This window comes from Pelophylax lessonae (assembly GCF_965119305.1).
Source record: "Pelophylax lessonae genome assembly, chromosome: 8".
Lineage (NCBI taxonomy): Eukaryota > Metazoa > Chordata > Amphibia > Anura > Ranidae > Pelophylax > Pelophylax lessonae.
In genome coordinates this window covers 276,854,396-276,869,638 of record NC_138775.1, presented here as the reverse complement: position 1 = coordinate 276,869,638, position 15,243 = coordinate 276,854,396, and the positions used below count along the sequence as shown (strand labels likewise).

Below are 15,243 nucleotides of genomic sequence, written 5' to 3'. Positions count from 1 at the left end.
ACTGGAGGAGCTGAAGATCAACCAGCAACTAAAATCACTGGCAGGTTTCCTTAAATAGGCCCAGGTAAATTGCTGGTAGTGCTGCTGGGTCCTAAAGTCCTTCTCCTGCCAAAGTGCTGATAGCGCTGCTGGGTCCTAGAGCCCTTCTCCTGGTGTTTGTGCCCTGACAGGCAGGAACTTGTCCCATGCGCCATGGTTGTTGCCGCCCGACAGAGGGCTCTCGCCCCTGGCGTCCCCGGCCACCACGCATACCCTACAGGTGTGGGATGAGGTTAATGGGCGCCTCCAGATGTCCACTCGCATCTCCCCGCTGGCTCCCCTGGGGGGCTACACTTGGTTCCCGCCTGGGGAGGATGTATCCTTCTTCGGGACCTGGGCGCTCGGTGGGGAGATCCGCTGCGGCAGGTTTGTCCAGGAGGGGTCCATTGTGTCGTTGCCTGAACTAAGAGAGCGTTATGGACGCTTCCCTATGGACTTCTGGAGGTATAACCAACTCATTCACTTCCTGCGCCCCCTTTTGGGCGAGGTGCGCTCTCCGACCCAGATGTCGTCGTATGAAAGATTGTGCATATCTAAAGACCCGATCCCTCATGCCATTGCGCTGCTTTATCAACTTCTGCAATCGGGCGGTCCTGTCCCGAGGCCGTCGTTTGTTCGGGAGTGGGAGAGGGACCTGCAGCACACTTTCACGGACCAGCAGCTGGACCACGTGTACCAGCTGACGCACTCCAGCACAGTAGACACTAGAATGCAGGAAAATGGGTATAAGTTGCTCACCCGCTGGTATCGAGTTCCCTCGAGGCTCGCACAGATCTACCCGGGCCAGTCAGACCGCTGTTGGAGGGGCTGTGGGGAGCGGGGCTCCTACCTACACATTTGGTGGGAATGCCCGCTCCTGCGTCCCTTCTGGCTGGATATCCGGGCCCAGATAGCTGCGATCCTGGATGTGGACGTCCCGGACGACCCGAAGCATTTCTTGCTTCACCTTCCCTCCGTCCCCCTGTCGCAGTACAGAAGGAGTGTTTTGCCACACCTTCTGAACGCGGCGCGCCGCTTGGTACCGATTTATTGGAAACAATCGGCGGTGCCAACCCGCGCATCCTGGGTAAAGTTGGTGACTGATATCATGTCGGCGGAGGAATGGATGGCCAAATGTAAAGACAGATATGATAAGTTTTACGCTAAGTGGGCGCTCTGGATACATTATACTACCCCTGACCCATAGAGACCCCTAGCCCAGTTGCATCTGCCTTTGCTAATATTGAGATGTTTGCTTCTTTACTTCACGTTCCACCCGATCCCCCCTTGGTTTTTCTTCCCCACCCAACCCCTCCCCCTTCCCTTCCCCAACCCCTCCCCCTTTCATCCCCCTTCCCCCCTTCCTTTTTTCCTTCAGTCCCCGCCATGGCCCTACCCTAGCCTCAGCCTCCTTGCCCTTGCCTCACGCTGGATGGGTGGAGACCACCTTGCTCCCCGCCCACATTACCCTGTAAGTACTTTTTCACTTTGCGCCTAGATCTGTGGCTGCAGTTGTGGGGTGGGGGAGGCGGATGACGGGGAAACTCGTGGGCGGGCCACCGCCCCACCCGTTGGTGCACGCAGCAGTAGCTTCATGTGTTTAAGATTTCAGCAATGATTCTGAGTGCCCCTTCTTTTTGTTTTTTTTTGTTCTCCACCTTCCCTTGGACTCATGTGTGTCGTTAACGGATTTCGGGGGTTCCTGTTGCTCCCCCACTTTTGTTTCCATTGTATATCCTGCTTCATTGTTGTATTGTTTCTTGTCCTTTATTTTTCTTAAATAAAGATTATATAAAAAAAAAAAATTATACATTTTCTCAGTTTAACCACTTTAGCCCCGGTGGATTTGGCTGCTCAAAGACCAGGCCCTATTTTGCGATTTGGCACTGTGTGACTGTAACGGACAATTGTGCGGGCGTGTGACGCTGTACCCAAATGAAATTGAGGTCCTTTTTTCCCCACAAATAGAGCTTTCTTTTGGTGGTATTTGATCACCTGTGCGATTTTTATTTTTTGCGCTATCAGCAAAAAAAGAGCAACAATTTTGAAAAAAAATATTTTTCACATTTTTTTATATTAAATTCTCAAAAAAAAAATGTAAAAATCAAACTTTAACATTTTAGGCCAATTTGTTTTCTGCTACATATTTTTGGTAAAACAAAAAAAATCGCAATAAGCGTATTTTGATTTGTTTGCGCAAAAGTTATTGCGTTTTACTAACTACGGGAAAGATTTATGTCATTTTTATTGTTTTTTTTTTTTTAACTAGTAATGGCAGTGATCTGCGATTTTTTTTTTTTTTTTTTTTTTGCGGGACTGCGACATTGCGGCGGACAGATCGGACCCTTGACTGACATTTTTGACACTTTTGGGGTACCAGTGACATTATTACAGTAATCAGTGCTATAAATATGCACTGTTACTGTCAAAATGACACTGGCAGGGAAGGGGTTAACTTTATTGGTGATCAAGGGGTTAAGTGTGTCCCTAGGGGCGTGATTCTAACTGTCAAGGGGCGTGGCTTGTTAGATCATAACAGAGACATACGATCCTACATAGCAGGATCGTATAGCCTCAGTGATGATCTAAGGGAGAATGACGGACGGCTGTGTTTACATCAGCCGTCTGTCTTTCTCCCTCTCCTGCGGGGCCATCGGAGCCGCCGGTCACGTAGGGATGTCAGTGAACGAGCGGGGGCGCTCGCCCCCTACAGGCTCGTGGATGAGTGACGTACCCATATGTCACTTTGCCCAGGAGAGGCTGACTGCCGCAGTATATAGTCATGCAGCAGTCGGCAAGTGGTTAAACATTTGATATGTCATCTATGTTGTATTCTGAATAAAATATTAAAATTTGAAACTTCCACATCATTGCATTCTGTTTTTATTCACAATTTGTACAGTGTCCCAACTTTTTTGGAATCGGGTTTGTAAATAGACTGCTTAGAGTAAATAAAGTTCCACCTGGACCAAATACTGTAAATTGCTATCAATAATTCAGAAATTGTGCATATTTGATTATTTTTTTCAGCTCCTCCTTCTGTGTCTATCCAGCCTGATGTGTCTTCAGCATGGGACTGGGTCGCTCCTTCTCAAGGTAAAAATAAATTTGGAGTGATACACAGCATAGCTAGGTCATAATGGAGGTGATTTGTGTGATGCAGTTAGTGGCTAGATCAGGGGTGGGCAAACTTTTTGACTCGAGGGCCGCAATGGGTAAATATATCGGACCCGGGGGCCAGACCAAGAGTAGATGGACGGTGTGTATGTGTGAATTAATATAAATTAAATTTAAATTTGTAACATTTAAATGTTTAGATTAATGTAAGGTAGAAAAGCATAAAAAGAGTTATTTTACAAAACTTTTATGCAATGTATTTCTTTCATAAAATAGTACCTGTGCAACGCAGTGACCAGCGTGCCCCCTTTCAATGCAGTGACCAGCATGCCCCCTTTCAATGCAGAGACCATTGTGCGTGCCTCCTTTCAATGCAGAGACCATCGTGCATGCCCCCTTTTAATGCAGTGACCTGCGTGCCCCCTTTCAATGCAGAGACCTGCGTGCCCCCCTTCAATGCAGAGACCATCGTGCGTGCCCCCTTTCAATGCAGAGACCTGCGTGCCCCCCTTCAATGCAGAGACCTGCGTGCCCCCTTTCAATGCAGAGACCATCGTGCGTGCCCCCTTTCAATACAGAGACCAGCGTGCGTGCCCCCTTCAATGCAGTGTGCCCCCCCCCCCCCACACCAGTGCACTTACCTGCAGCAGCAGCGGCGGCGGCTTCTCCTCAGTCCCCCGGCGTCTCCTCGAGTCCTCCCGCCTCCTTCTCGGCCAATGGCACGGGGTTTGCCTTGCGGCCAATCAGGAACGGGTATCAGACCCGCTTCTTGATTGGCCAGGAGGAGGATCCATGTGACAGTAGCAAATTTTCATTCGCTATTGTCACACAATGGGTGGGCTCAGGGCGCACTGATCTGCGCCCCGGGTCCACCCTTTGCTGAAGCTCCGCGGGCTGGATTAAAAGGTCCGCCGGGCCATAGTTTGCCCATTCTTGGGCTAGATAGTTGTGGTATAGCTATCATAAGGGGGGTTGTTTGGTCATTCATATAGACCATCGTTGGTCAAATTTGGTACAAGTAGAGACGTTTATTGCCAGTAGGAGCTCGTATTGGTGGTTCACTCGAATCGTGTGCACTTCTACTGAAATACATTCGGGGAATATTGGGATTTCCATTTTCTAAGTATTGCACTGCGGGCTGCCAGGAGGATATGTGTTACTACAGATCTCATGTGGTGTGGGTATAAGTCTATCCCTAGGTTGAGGATTGCTAGGCTGGGATTGACAGGCAGAATTATGCCTGTGGTGGATGACAGTAGATTGAAAACTTGCCTCCAATAGCCAGTTAGGCTAGGGCAACTCCATGAGACATGCATCAAATTACCTGTGTGGCCACATTCACGCCAGCATTCAGGGAAAGAGGAGGGAAAAAAGTATTCAATTTCCAGGGGGTATAGTACAACCTCTGGGTGATTTTAAACATCATTTCCCAATGGTTAACACAGTGTGAGTAACAGGGTATTGTTTTAAAGGCTAGTTGCCATTGTGGCAGAGAGTATGTTGTGTCAAGGTCTTTCTCCCAAGTTTGCATGTTAGTGGATTTGAGGGTTTTTTTTTTGTCTTGTAGAAGGTTATAAAAGAAGGAAATGCCTTTTGGTTGTGGAGTCTTGGATCGAGTAGAATTTTTGAGCTTCAGGGTGAACGTTTACGTTGGGTATCGGATGTTTGGAAAGGAAGTGTCGGTAACGCATGTTTATGAAATGTGTGGATTGAATAGGTTGGATTGAATAGGTGGTTAGGTGAATAGGTTGGATTGAGTAGGTGGTTAGGTGAATAGGTTGGATTGAATAGGTGGTTAGGTGAATAGGTTGGATTGAGTGGGTGGTTAGGTGAATAGGTTGGACTGAGTAGGTGGTTAGGTGAATAGGTTGGATTGAGTAGGTGGTTAGGTGAATAGGTTGGATTGAGTAGGTGGTTAGGTGAATAGGTTGGATTGAGTAGGTGGTTAGGTGAATAGGTTGGATTGAATAGGTGGTTAGGTGAATAGGTTGGATTGAGTAGGTGGTTAGGTGAATAGGTTGGATTGAATAGGTGGTTAGGTGAATAGGTTGGATTGAGTGGGTGGTTAGGTGAATAGGTTGGACTGAGTAGGTGGTTAGGTGAATAGGTTGGATTGAGTAGGTGGTTAGGTGAATAGGTTGGATTGAGTAGGTGGTTAGGTGAATAGGTTGGATTGAGTAGGTGGTTAGGTGAATAGGTTGGATTGAGTAGGTGGTTAGGTGAATAGGTTGGATTGAATAGGTGGTTAGGTGAATAGGTTGGATTGAGTAGGTGGTTAGGTGAATAGGTTGGATTGAATAGGTGGTTAGGTGAATAGGTTGGATTGAGTGGGTGGTTAGGTGAATAGGTTGGACTGAGTAGGTGGTTAGGTGAATAGGTTGGATTGAGTAGGTGGTTAGGTGAATAGGTTGGATTGAGTAGGTGGTTAGGTGAATAGGTTGGATTGAGTGTGGATGGAGTAGGTTGAATTCTGCTTGGCTATTAATCCATGGTTTAATGCCTTTTGGTTTATTAGCTGTTGTGCCGTGTGTAGGCCGCATATGCGGTGTGGAAGTGTATGGAGCATTGGGTATCATGGTCTCTAAGATTTGGAGAGGGAGTGTGGAGAGGTTGGACTGAGGCCATTTTAAGGGTTGTTGAAGCAGGTTCCTCCAGGCAAGGATTGAGATCTTGATAGGAGGTGAGGGAGTGGACGTGTCCCAGGGTTTCCAAACATCACCAAAAACGAATGACTGGAGATCTCTGGTGGGTTTCAATGTCTAACCATAGCGGGCCGCTCTTATTCCCAAACCAGTACTTGAGTTGATCCATTCGCACCACCCAAAAGTAGTCTTGTATATCTACTAGGCCCATACCCCCTGTGGATTTGTGTTGGATGAGGGCTTGGTGTGTACACCTGGCTTTATTATTCTGCCAAATTGCCAAACAAAGCCCTGTCCAAACTACGGCCCTCCAGCTGTTCAAGAACTACAATTCCCATGAGGCATTGTAAATCTCTGACATTCACAGACATAACTAGGCACAATGAGAATTGTAGTTCCTCAACAGCTGGAGGGTCATAGTTTGGACATAGCACTTAAGTAGATGTGTTTTTAAGGTAAGATGATTTTCAAGGCTATGGAAGGCAGTACAGTACTATCCAAAACAAAAAAGAAAAAGTTTGCCTTCAGTTAAATTTCAACTCATAGTGTGCCTTCATATTTTACAAAGCAGTCGAATTCCTGGAATTGAGCTTTAATGTATAAGTAAAGGCAAAACTTTTTTTTTTTAGTTTTGGATAGTGTGATGAGGGATTAGAGCACCTGTTTGTGCTGCCGTTAGGAAGATTCCCCCTCTCTATTTCTCCTGTTTACCATTATCATTGAAGGCAAAAATAAAAGAAAATTCCAAATTTTGGTTTGTCCCAAGAAAAGTAATAGAGGGGAACACTTTCAATGGGGGACACTAATTCTGGAGACCTGGGGGTCCCCAAGGAATTCCCTTAATTTGCAGGGATTTCCTCTCACTTCCTGTTTGGTTATGGGACAGGAAGTGAAGGGAAATCTCCACAATGGGACACAGATGGCGAAAACAATCTGACAGGGTTATAACCCTCCCTTACTCTATCCAAAATGAAAATAAAAGTTTTGCCTTTAGTTATACTTTAAAGCTGAACTCTGGGAATCAGGCAAGATGTACCCTTGCAGTGGGACCCCCATCCCTTGCTGCAAGAGCTAAATGCTCATTTAAGTCTAGGGGGGGGAGGTGAAGAGGCTCTATTACCTTCTCCCTCTTCGCTGCTGGAGACATTTTTTTGCATTGTTTGCACATGTTTAAAAAATCTTTTTAACCCTGAAGATTGCATAAAACCCCTAAAACATTATATACTTTCTAAAAGCAGACACCCTGGAGAATAAAATAGTGGTAGTTCCAATATTTTTTTTTTGTTAAACGATATTAGCAAAATTTCAATAAAAAATACACTAAAAGACTCTGTATGTCTCACCTGTACTCCAATGAATCGAACGCAGTGCAGATCGCACTGCCTTCGAATCTTCCCCAGCCATAAAGGCCCCGGAAGTGGTGTTGAGAACAGGAGAGCACAGGAAGGTATTGGCTCTAAAGATTTTTGGCAGGACCCACAAGTATTTTTCCACTTGTGAAACATATATAGCAATACGCTTTCAATGTTTTATTTTCCAGAACAAAGGGAACAAAAAAGAGCTTGTTTTGGGGGTTTACATACTTTAACATGTTTCCCATTATCTGCTGTTACTGTAAACGTTGTCCAAGTACTATTAGTCATTGCATTTATGCCCCATACACACGTGCAGATTATCTGCAGACTTTTGTCTGCAGACTTACCTTTTCTATGTAGTGCAAGGGCCTGCCGGATTGCATACAAATTGAAAATGTTTAGGTTTGACCTCATATTACATGGTTTTGGTAAGTCTGCAGACAAAAGTCTGCAGATAATCTGCAGGTGTGTATGGGGCATTAGACTTCCCTCTAGTCCAGAAGTAGCCAGTCCTGTGTTGCCTCTTCAACAATTTTTTGGTGAGGCATAGCCCAAGTAACATAAATGACTTTCACACATGGGCTTTCCCCCTGGCGGACTCCGTTGTGCTCAGTGGGGGAATCGATCCGCCAATCCCCGCTGAGCAGGCGGATGACAGGTCCATCTCGGCTCACTGTGCTGAGTCGGACCTATCAGATCCCCGCTCTCTACTATGGGAGATCGAATGTAAACGGACCATCTGTCTGTTTTCATCTGATCCTCCAGACGAATGGAAAATCGAGTTTCCATCTGTCTGGATTTCACGGACAGGATCGGATCGGATAGCAGCGGGTGTCAGCGGACATGTCACCGCTGACATCCGCCGCTCCATAGGGGTGCATGGAACGTCCTATCAGGTCCGCCTGAAAAACTGACAGGTGGACCTGACCATAAAGTCCGTGTGAAAGGGGCCTAAAGCTGGATACACACTATACAACTTTTGTTGTTAGATTTACCTTTTCTATGTAGTGGAAGGGCCTGCCTGATTGCATACAAATTGAAAGTGTTTAGGTTTCATATTATATGATTTTGGTAAGTCTGAAGGAAAAAATCTAAAGTAAATTGTATAGTGTGCATGGCCCATTAGCAGCCGGCTTTGATACTGCAATGATAATGATTCACAATGTTCTAATCAGTCAAATTCTTTAACTTTCCGCAGGTGGTTTAGGAGTTGGAAGCAGATCAGGTGCCACAACTCCTACAGGCTCCCCCCATGGCACACCATTGCACCAAGCCAAGCCGCAGAGCCTTGATCCATTTGCCGACCTTGGAAACCTAGGAGCTAATCTTCCAGGTAAAAAAAAATATATATATATCTATATATATATATCGCCAAATTCAAAAAAATGACAGCATTCAAAACAGCCAAACTCTTTTAAGTGCAGAGGAGGGGTTTGGTGTCTTTTAGACCCCCAGATCCCTCCACAAGAGTACCTGTCAAGTGATGAAAAAAAAAAATTTAAATGTACGAAAATATCGGCCGATACCGATATGCAATGGCCAAAATATCGGTAATGGCAACGAAAACCTATATCACTAATATATATATATATACACATGTGTATATATATATATATATATATTTTATGAACTATGCCCCTTGCTTTTTAACCCCTTCATGCCTAAGCCTTTTTCTGATTTGTTGTTTACATGTTAAAATTATTATTTCTCTTACGTCCTCCGACAGTCGCCGCCTCTTCATATTCGTCACATATGGGGTATTAGACTTTGCTCCGAAGGAGTAGCTAGGCAACAGAATATGTTAACATTAAAGCTTTTAACATATCCCACCCTCAAGGGGTGGTCCCCTCAGTCAATACCCTCCTACTTCCTGCAACCATATCTCAGTTTTAATGTCTAGCTTGTCAGGAGTGGCTGGCTCTCTCTGTGCTGGGGCTTTGTGCCCCAGACTCTTTCTTCTTTTTTGAATTTTTGTTTGAGTTTTTCTCTCTACCTTTACTTAGCTGTTCTTTTTGTCAGCGTTAGTTCTTCTGATGAAGAGGATCATGCGGACTGGGTCTCGGGCTGATCCCCCTGGTCGCAGGTCGTGGGTCAGTGGCTTCCCAGCCTGCCATCGAGCGTTCAGCCAGGTAACGCTCCTGGCACAGTGAACGACCCATCCCTGTTCGGTGCAGGGATGATTGGTGAGGTGGCTACCTCACTGGACGCTGTGCGGTTTCTTAACCCCCATTCTGTGCGTCTTGTATGCGACTCTCCCTGCCTCATGTGCAGCGGCTTGTTCGCCTGTGCGGGTCCCCCATGCCATGTGAGGTAAGTGTATTTATGTGGGGACCTGTCTGTCTGGGGGGGTGTCAGTCTGGGACTGTGTAACCTGCCTCTATTCACACTGTTTGTCTCCCTATCTCTCGGCTGCATGCTGCGGGCTGCAAGGGGGGGGGGGGAGCTGTGTGACACTGTGTGTGTCAGCCTGGTCAGTGTGAGAAGCTGTGTGCTGTGGGGCATGTTTTGTGGCATGTTTGGGCATTATACAGCGATCGCTGCGGCGATCTGACATGTGTTCTTATACATGGATGACATGTGTGCATTACTGCACTGTGGAGCGGCGGTTTCGGCGCCAAACGGCGCCATTTTGCCTACACTCGCTCCGGCCGCATGTTCTACATGCATGGCGGCCATTTTCTTGTAGCCTCCCATAGGCTTTCATAGAGCGCCCTGGCAGCATCACTTCCTCTTCTCCAGGAACACCGATCGAGGCAGCAGCAGCGGCGAGGGTCTCCTCAGGTTTTATCCTTCTGTTCTTGCTATCCATTGCCTGTGTTAAGTTTGCATATTCCCTGTGGGGGTCTCATTGTGCTTGTGTGTGGTGCGGTGGGCTGCGCTCGCCGCGCTTGCTTAAAGGGGCAGTTAACCCTTTATTATCCGGCATTTGTAATAGGGGCAATGGATTCTCAGGAGGGCAAATTTCCTACCGCCTTGGTGGAAAGCCAGGGGACCGCTGTTTCCCCCCCAGGGGGGGATTTAGCCACTATTGTGGCTGGCCTTGCTGCTCAGGTGCAGATGCTGGTGGCTTCTCAATCTACTAAGAGACCCAGAGTTGCTCTTTCCTCTGATTCTGAGGGTGAAGGTGATGGGGCTGTTATGGCGGGGGCCTCCTTATCAGGGTCCCGCTCCTCCCTGGATCTAGTGGGGTCCGAGGTGGAGGCTGAAGTTGAAGGGGTTGATAATTCTCCCCCTGGCTCGCCTGAAGAGCTTGCAATCATGGATGAATTGATTGCTTCCATAAAGCAAACGCTGCGTTTGCAGGATGAAGTGTGTCCCCCCGCTGCCTTGGCGGCCTATGGGACGCAGAGAAAACGCAGGACGCCGCAGGTTTTTCCCTGCAATGATGATTTTCAGCGCGCTGTTAAGGAACAATGGCGCAATCTGCGCAAACCTTTTGCTGTTCCAAGTAGGTTCAAGCTGCGTTATCCTTTTTCGCCTTCCACTGATGAAAGGTGGTGTGTGCCTCCCCCAGTGGATCACGCAATTGCGGTTTTAAACAAAGCCACTGCGATTCCTGCAGAGGATTCCCCTGTGTTCCGTGATGCCACGGATAGGAGATTGGAGTCTCTTGCCCGTCATACTTATTCTGTTACGGGTTCTATGCTTAAGGCTCTGTTTGCTTCTCTCATGGCGGCCCAGGCGATCGCAAGTTGGACGCAGATGCTTAGGTGCGTCCTAGTGGCCGATTCGGCCTCGCCGGCGACCCTGGATATGGTGGATCAAATCAACCAGGGTGTCATGTATCTGTGTGATGCGGACCTGGACCTGGTTCCGTTGGCTGCACGTGTGCACAGCGTGGCGGTGTTGTCTCGCCGCCTGGTTTGGTTGAAATGTTGGTCGGTGGACCAGTCCTCACGTAAGACCTTAGCCAATCTGCCTTATGATGGGTCTCGCCTTTTTGGGGAGTCCTTGGATGTGTTGATTAAGGGGATCACCGGGGGTAAGAGCACTCTCTTGCCCCATTTCCCCAAGGCTAAGGGGGCTTCTGGGAAGAAGCATGCTAATTTTCGGCCCCCTCAGGGGTCCTTTCGTGCCTTTCGGCCGCACTACAAGGGCAAGCCGTTCAAAGGTCAAGGCTCTCAGAAGAAGCCCTGGTCTGGTAAACAGAAGTCCGGTCAATCCGGATCTGCAGCCCATAACAGTGCGGCCTGAAGGGGCGCCCTCACCCAGTTTTGGGGTGGGGGGACGCTTGCTCGGTTTTCTTCAACCCTGGTTGGCCCGTGTGCGGGACAGATGGGTTCAGGAGATCGTTCGATCTGGTTACAAGATCGAGTTTCTCTCTCGGCCGGAGAGCAGATTTTTTCCCTCAAATCTTCAACTGTCTCCAGAGCATTTGCGGGACCTACACCTGGCGGTGCGGGACCTGAGGGCTCAGGGAGTGGTGGTTCCGGTGCCTCATCGGGACAGATTTCGGGGGTTTTATTCCAATCTGTTCACCGTGCCCAGAAAGGAGGGCAAGGTTCGTCCAATTCTGGACTTGAAGGCTCTGAACCGCTCTGTGCGGGTTCGCAAGTTCCGCATGGAATCCCTGCGGTCGGTGGTGGCTGCCCTGGTTCCGGGGGAATTCATGGCCTCCATCGATTTGAAGGATGCCTATCTTCACATCCCCATTTTCGAGGGTCACCAGAGGTACCTTCGATTTGCCATTGCGGAGGATCACTACCAGTTCGTGGCGTTGCCTTTTGGTCTCGCCTCGGCTCCGCGGGTCTTCACCAAGGTGCTTGCACCGGTTCTGGCATTGTTGATAGCCCAGGGCATTTCTGTCCTGGGGTACCTGGACGACATTCTGGTTCGGTCTGCGACCAGCCAGGGTCTGGAGGAGGACCTGTCTGTCACGATGCAAGCTCTGCAGGAGTTTGGTTGGACGATAAATTATCCAAAGTCGACGCTGAGTCCGTCGGTTCGTCTTCCCTACCTGGGAATGATTCTGGACTCGGTACAGGCGAAGGTCTTCCTGCCGGAAGACAAACTCAGGACTCTCCAGGAGGAAGTCAGGTCCCTCAGGGACGTTCCGCACTCGTCTCTAAGGACGTGCATGAGATGTCTGGGATTGATGGTCTCGGCTTTCGAGGCGATTCCCTTCGCCCAGTTTCACACGCGGGGTCTCCAAGCGGAAATCCTGTCCATGTGGGACGGGCGACCTCAGTCTCTGGATCTTCCAATCTCGTTGAGTCATCGCACCAGAAGAGCCCTTGTGGTGGCTCCAGTCCCCGATGGTGTCCGGGGGCAAGTAGTTTCGTCCTATCTCGTGGACGGTAATCACCACGGATGCCAGCCTGTCGGGCTGGGGTGGTGTTCTGGGCGTTCTGTCCGCCCAGGGGACTTGGTCGGAGGGGGAGTCCTCCCTTCCGATCAACATTCTGGAATTGCGTGCGATCAATCTCTGTCTTCATCGCTGGACGGACCGGCTGCGGGGCTGCCCGGTTCGGGTGCAGACGGACAATGCCACGGCGGTGGCCTACATCAACCACCAAGGGGGCACCAGGAGTGCCCGAGCGGCTCGAGAAGTGGCCGACATTCTGACTTGGGCCGAGACTCATGTCCCGGCGATAACGGCGGTTCACATTCCGGGGGTGGAGAACTGGCAGGCGGACTATCTGAGTCGCCAGACCCTGGATCAGGGGGAGTGGTCTCTCCACCCGACTGTCTTCCAGATGTTGTGCGCGAAGTGGGGTCTTCCAGATGTGGACCTGTTCGCGTCTCGTCTCAACAACAAGGTGAGAAGGTTCGTGGCAAGGACGCGCGACCCTCGGGCAGACGCGTCGGACGCGTTAGTGGCCCCGTGGCATCAGTACAGGCTGATGTACGCGTTTCCACCTATTCAGTTGCTGTCCAGGTTCCTTCGCAGGTTACACTCGGAACGCAGCACGGTGATTCTTGTGGCACCGGACTGGCTTCGCCGGTCCTGGTACGCAGACCTCGTGAATCTGGCGGTCGACGCCCCGTGGCGTCTGCCTCTTCGAGACGATCTCCTGTCTCAAGGACCGATATACCATCCTGCTTTACAGTCACTGGCTTTGACGGCCTGGCTGTTGAGACCGAGGTCCTGAGGGAGAAGGGTCTCTCCCCAGAGGTCGTTCATACCTTGATCAACGCGAGGAAGTCTTCCTCGGGGAAGGTTTATTACCGTACTTGGAAGGCCTATTTTGCTTGGTGTGAGTCCAGGGGATTTTCTCCCCGCACTTACTCGGTTTCCCGAGTGCTGTCCTTCCTTCAAACGGGTGTCGATCAGCGTTTGGCGCTGGCTACGATCAAGGGTCAGGTGTCTGCGCTGGCCGTTCTGTTTCAACGTCCCATGGCTTCCAACTCCTTGGTTGGCACTTTTGTTCAGGGTGTGCGGCATCTGGTTCCTCCTAGGAGGGATCCTTTGCCCCCTTGGGACTTGAATCTCGTTCTATCTGTGTTACAACGTGCTCCTTTTGAACAGATCAGGGAGATCTCGTTGTCTATGTTGTCCAAAAAGGTCGCCTTTTTGGTGGCGATCACTTCGGCTCGCAGAGTGTCGGAGCTGGCAGCTTTGTCCTGCAAGTCTCCGTATCTGGTTGTTCATTTGGATAAGGTGGTCTTGCGACCTAATCCTTCTTTTCTTCCGAAAAGAGTTTCGAAATTCCATCTTAATGAGGATATTGTCTTGCCTTCGCTGTGCGCAAAGCCTAAACATCCAAAGGAGGTGAGATTACACTCTCTGGATGTTGTTCGGGCGATAAGGGTTTACCTTAAATCGACTGAGTCTTTTCGAAAGACGGATTCCTTGTTTGTTCTTCCAGAGGGTCCTCGGAAGGGCAGGGCGGCGTCGGCCTCTACCATCGCCAAATGGATCAGGCAGACCATTGAACAGGCCTATGCCTTGCAGGGGAAGGTTCCCCCTGTGCCTGTGAAGGCGCACTCTACTAGATCTCTGAGTACGTCTTGGGCCTGTCGTCATGGGGCTTCTGTAGCCCAGGTGTGTAAGGCGGCGACTTGGTCGACCGTACACACTTTTACAAAATTCTACAAAGTAGATGTTCAGGCATCGGCGGATGCTTCCTTTGGCCGCAAGGTTCTTAGTGCGGCAATTCCCTAGGGTCCCTTGTTGGGGACCTCTGGCTGTTGGGATGAGTTTTTTATCCCATGGTTATTTGTCTTTTCCTGGGTTGTTGCTCCTGTTGAGCACTTGTTTTTTCCTGTTGCCCAGCTGGTTTCCTTCCTTTGGTAAGGTTCCTTTCTTTGATGCGGAGACTGCGTTGCCTTTTCGGCGCGGATGCGTTTCCCACCCCTCATGTTTGCACTGCTTTGGGACGTCCCCATATGTGACGAATATGAAGAGGCGGCGACTGTCGGAGGACGTAAGAGAAAACTGAATTTTTGTAAAATCTTACCTGTAAAATTCCTTTCTCTGAGTCCTCCGACAGTCGCCGCCCCCGCCCCTCTTTTGGGGTTTGGTTGTATACTCCACTGCTATTCCACTAAAACTGAGATATGGTTGCAGGAAGTAGGAGGGTATTGACTGAGGGGACCACCCCTTGAGGGTGGGATATGTTAAAAGCTTTAATGTTAACATATTCTGTTGCCTAGCTACTCCTTCGGAGCAAAGTCTAATACCCCATATGTGACGAATATGAAGAGGCGGCGACTGTCGGAGGACTCAGAGAAAGGAATTTTACAGGTAAGATTTTACAAAAATTCAGTTTTTTGGGTTTAAAATTACTTAGAACCCCCAAACATATATCATTTTTTAGCAGAGACCCTAGAGAATAAAATGGCGATCATTGCAATATTTTAAGTCACATGGTATTTGCGGAGTGGTCTTTCAAATGCAGTTTTTTGGGAAGAAATACACTTTAGTGAATTAAAAAACAAAAAAACAAAACCATGAAGTTAGTCCATTTTTTTTGTATAATGTGAAAGATGATACGCCGAGTGAATAGATACCCAACATGTCATGCTTTAAAATTGAGGACACTTGTGGAATGGCAACAAACTACGGTACTTAAAAATCTCCCCAGGCAACGGTTTAAGCCTCGGTTTCCACTAGTGCGGTTACGAAGTCGTGCTACTTCTAGCACGACTTCGTAGCGAAAGTAAACTGC

The 15,243-nt window shown here is 48.9% G+C and overlaps 1 protein-coding gene across 3 annotated transcripts in view; it reads left to right on the top strand.

The window, feature by feature from the left end:
- The window catches only part of DNAJC6 (DnaJ heat shock protein family (Hsp40) member C6), a 190,949-nt gene that overhangs the window by 163,474 nt on the left and 12,232 nt on the right, over positions 1-15,243 (top strand). For all 3 annotated transcript variants that reach the window (XM_082264991.1, XM_082264990.1, XM_082264992.1), the window contains 2 exons: positions 3,049-3,114; positions 8,331-8,465. In XM_082264991.1, the coding sequence (XP_082121117.1) occupies positions 3,049-3,114; positions 8,331-8,465 (201 nt within the window). The remainder of the gene's footprint in view (positions 1-3,048; positions 3,115-8,330; positions 8,466-15,243) is intronic.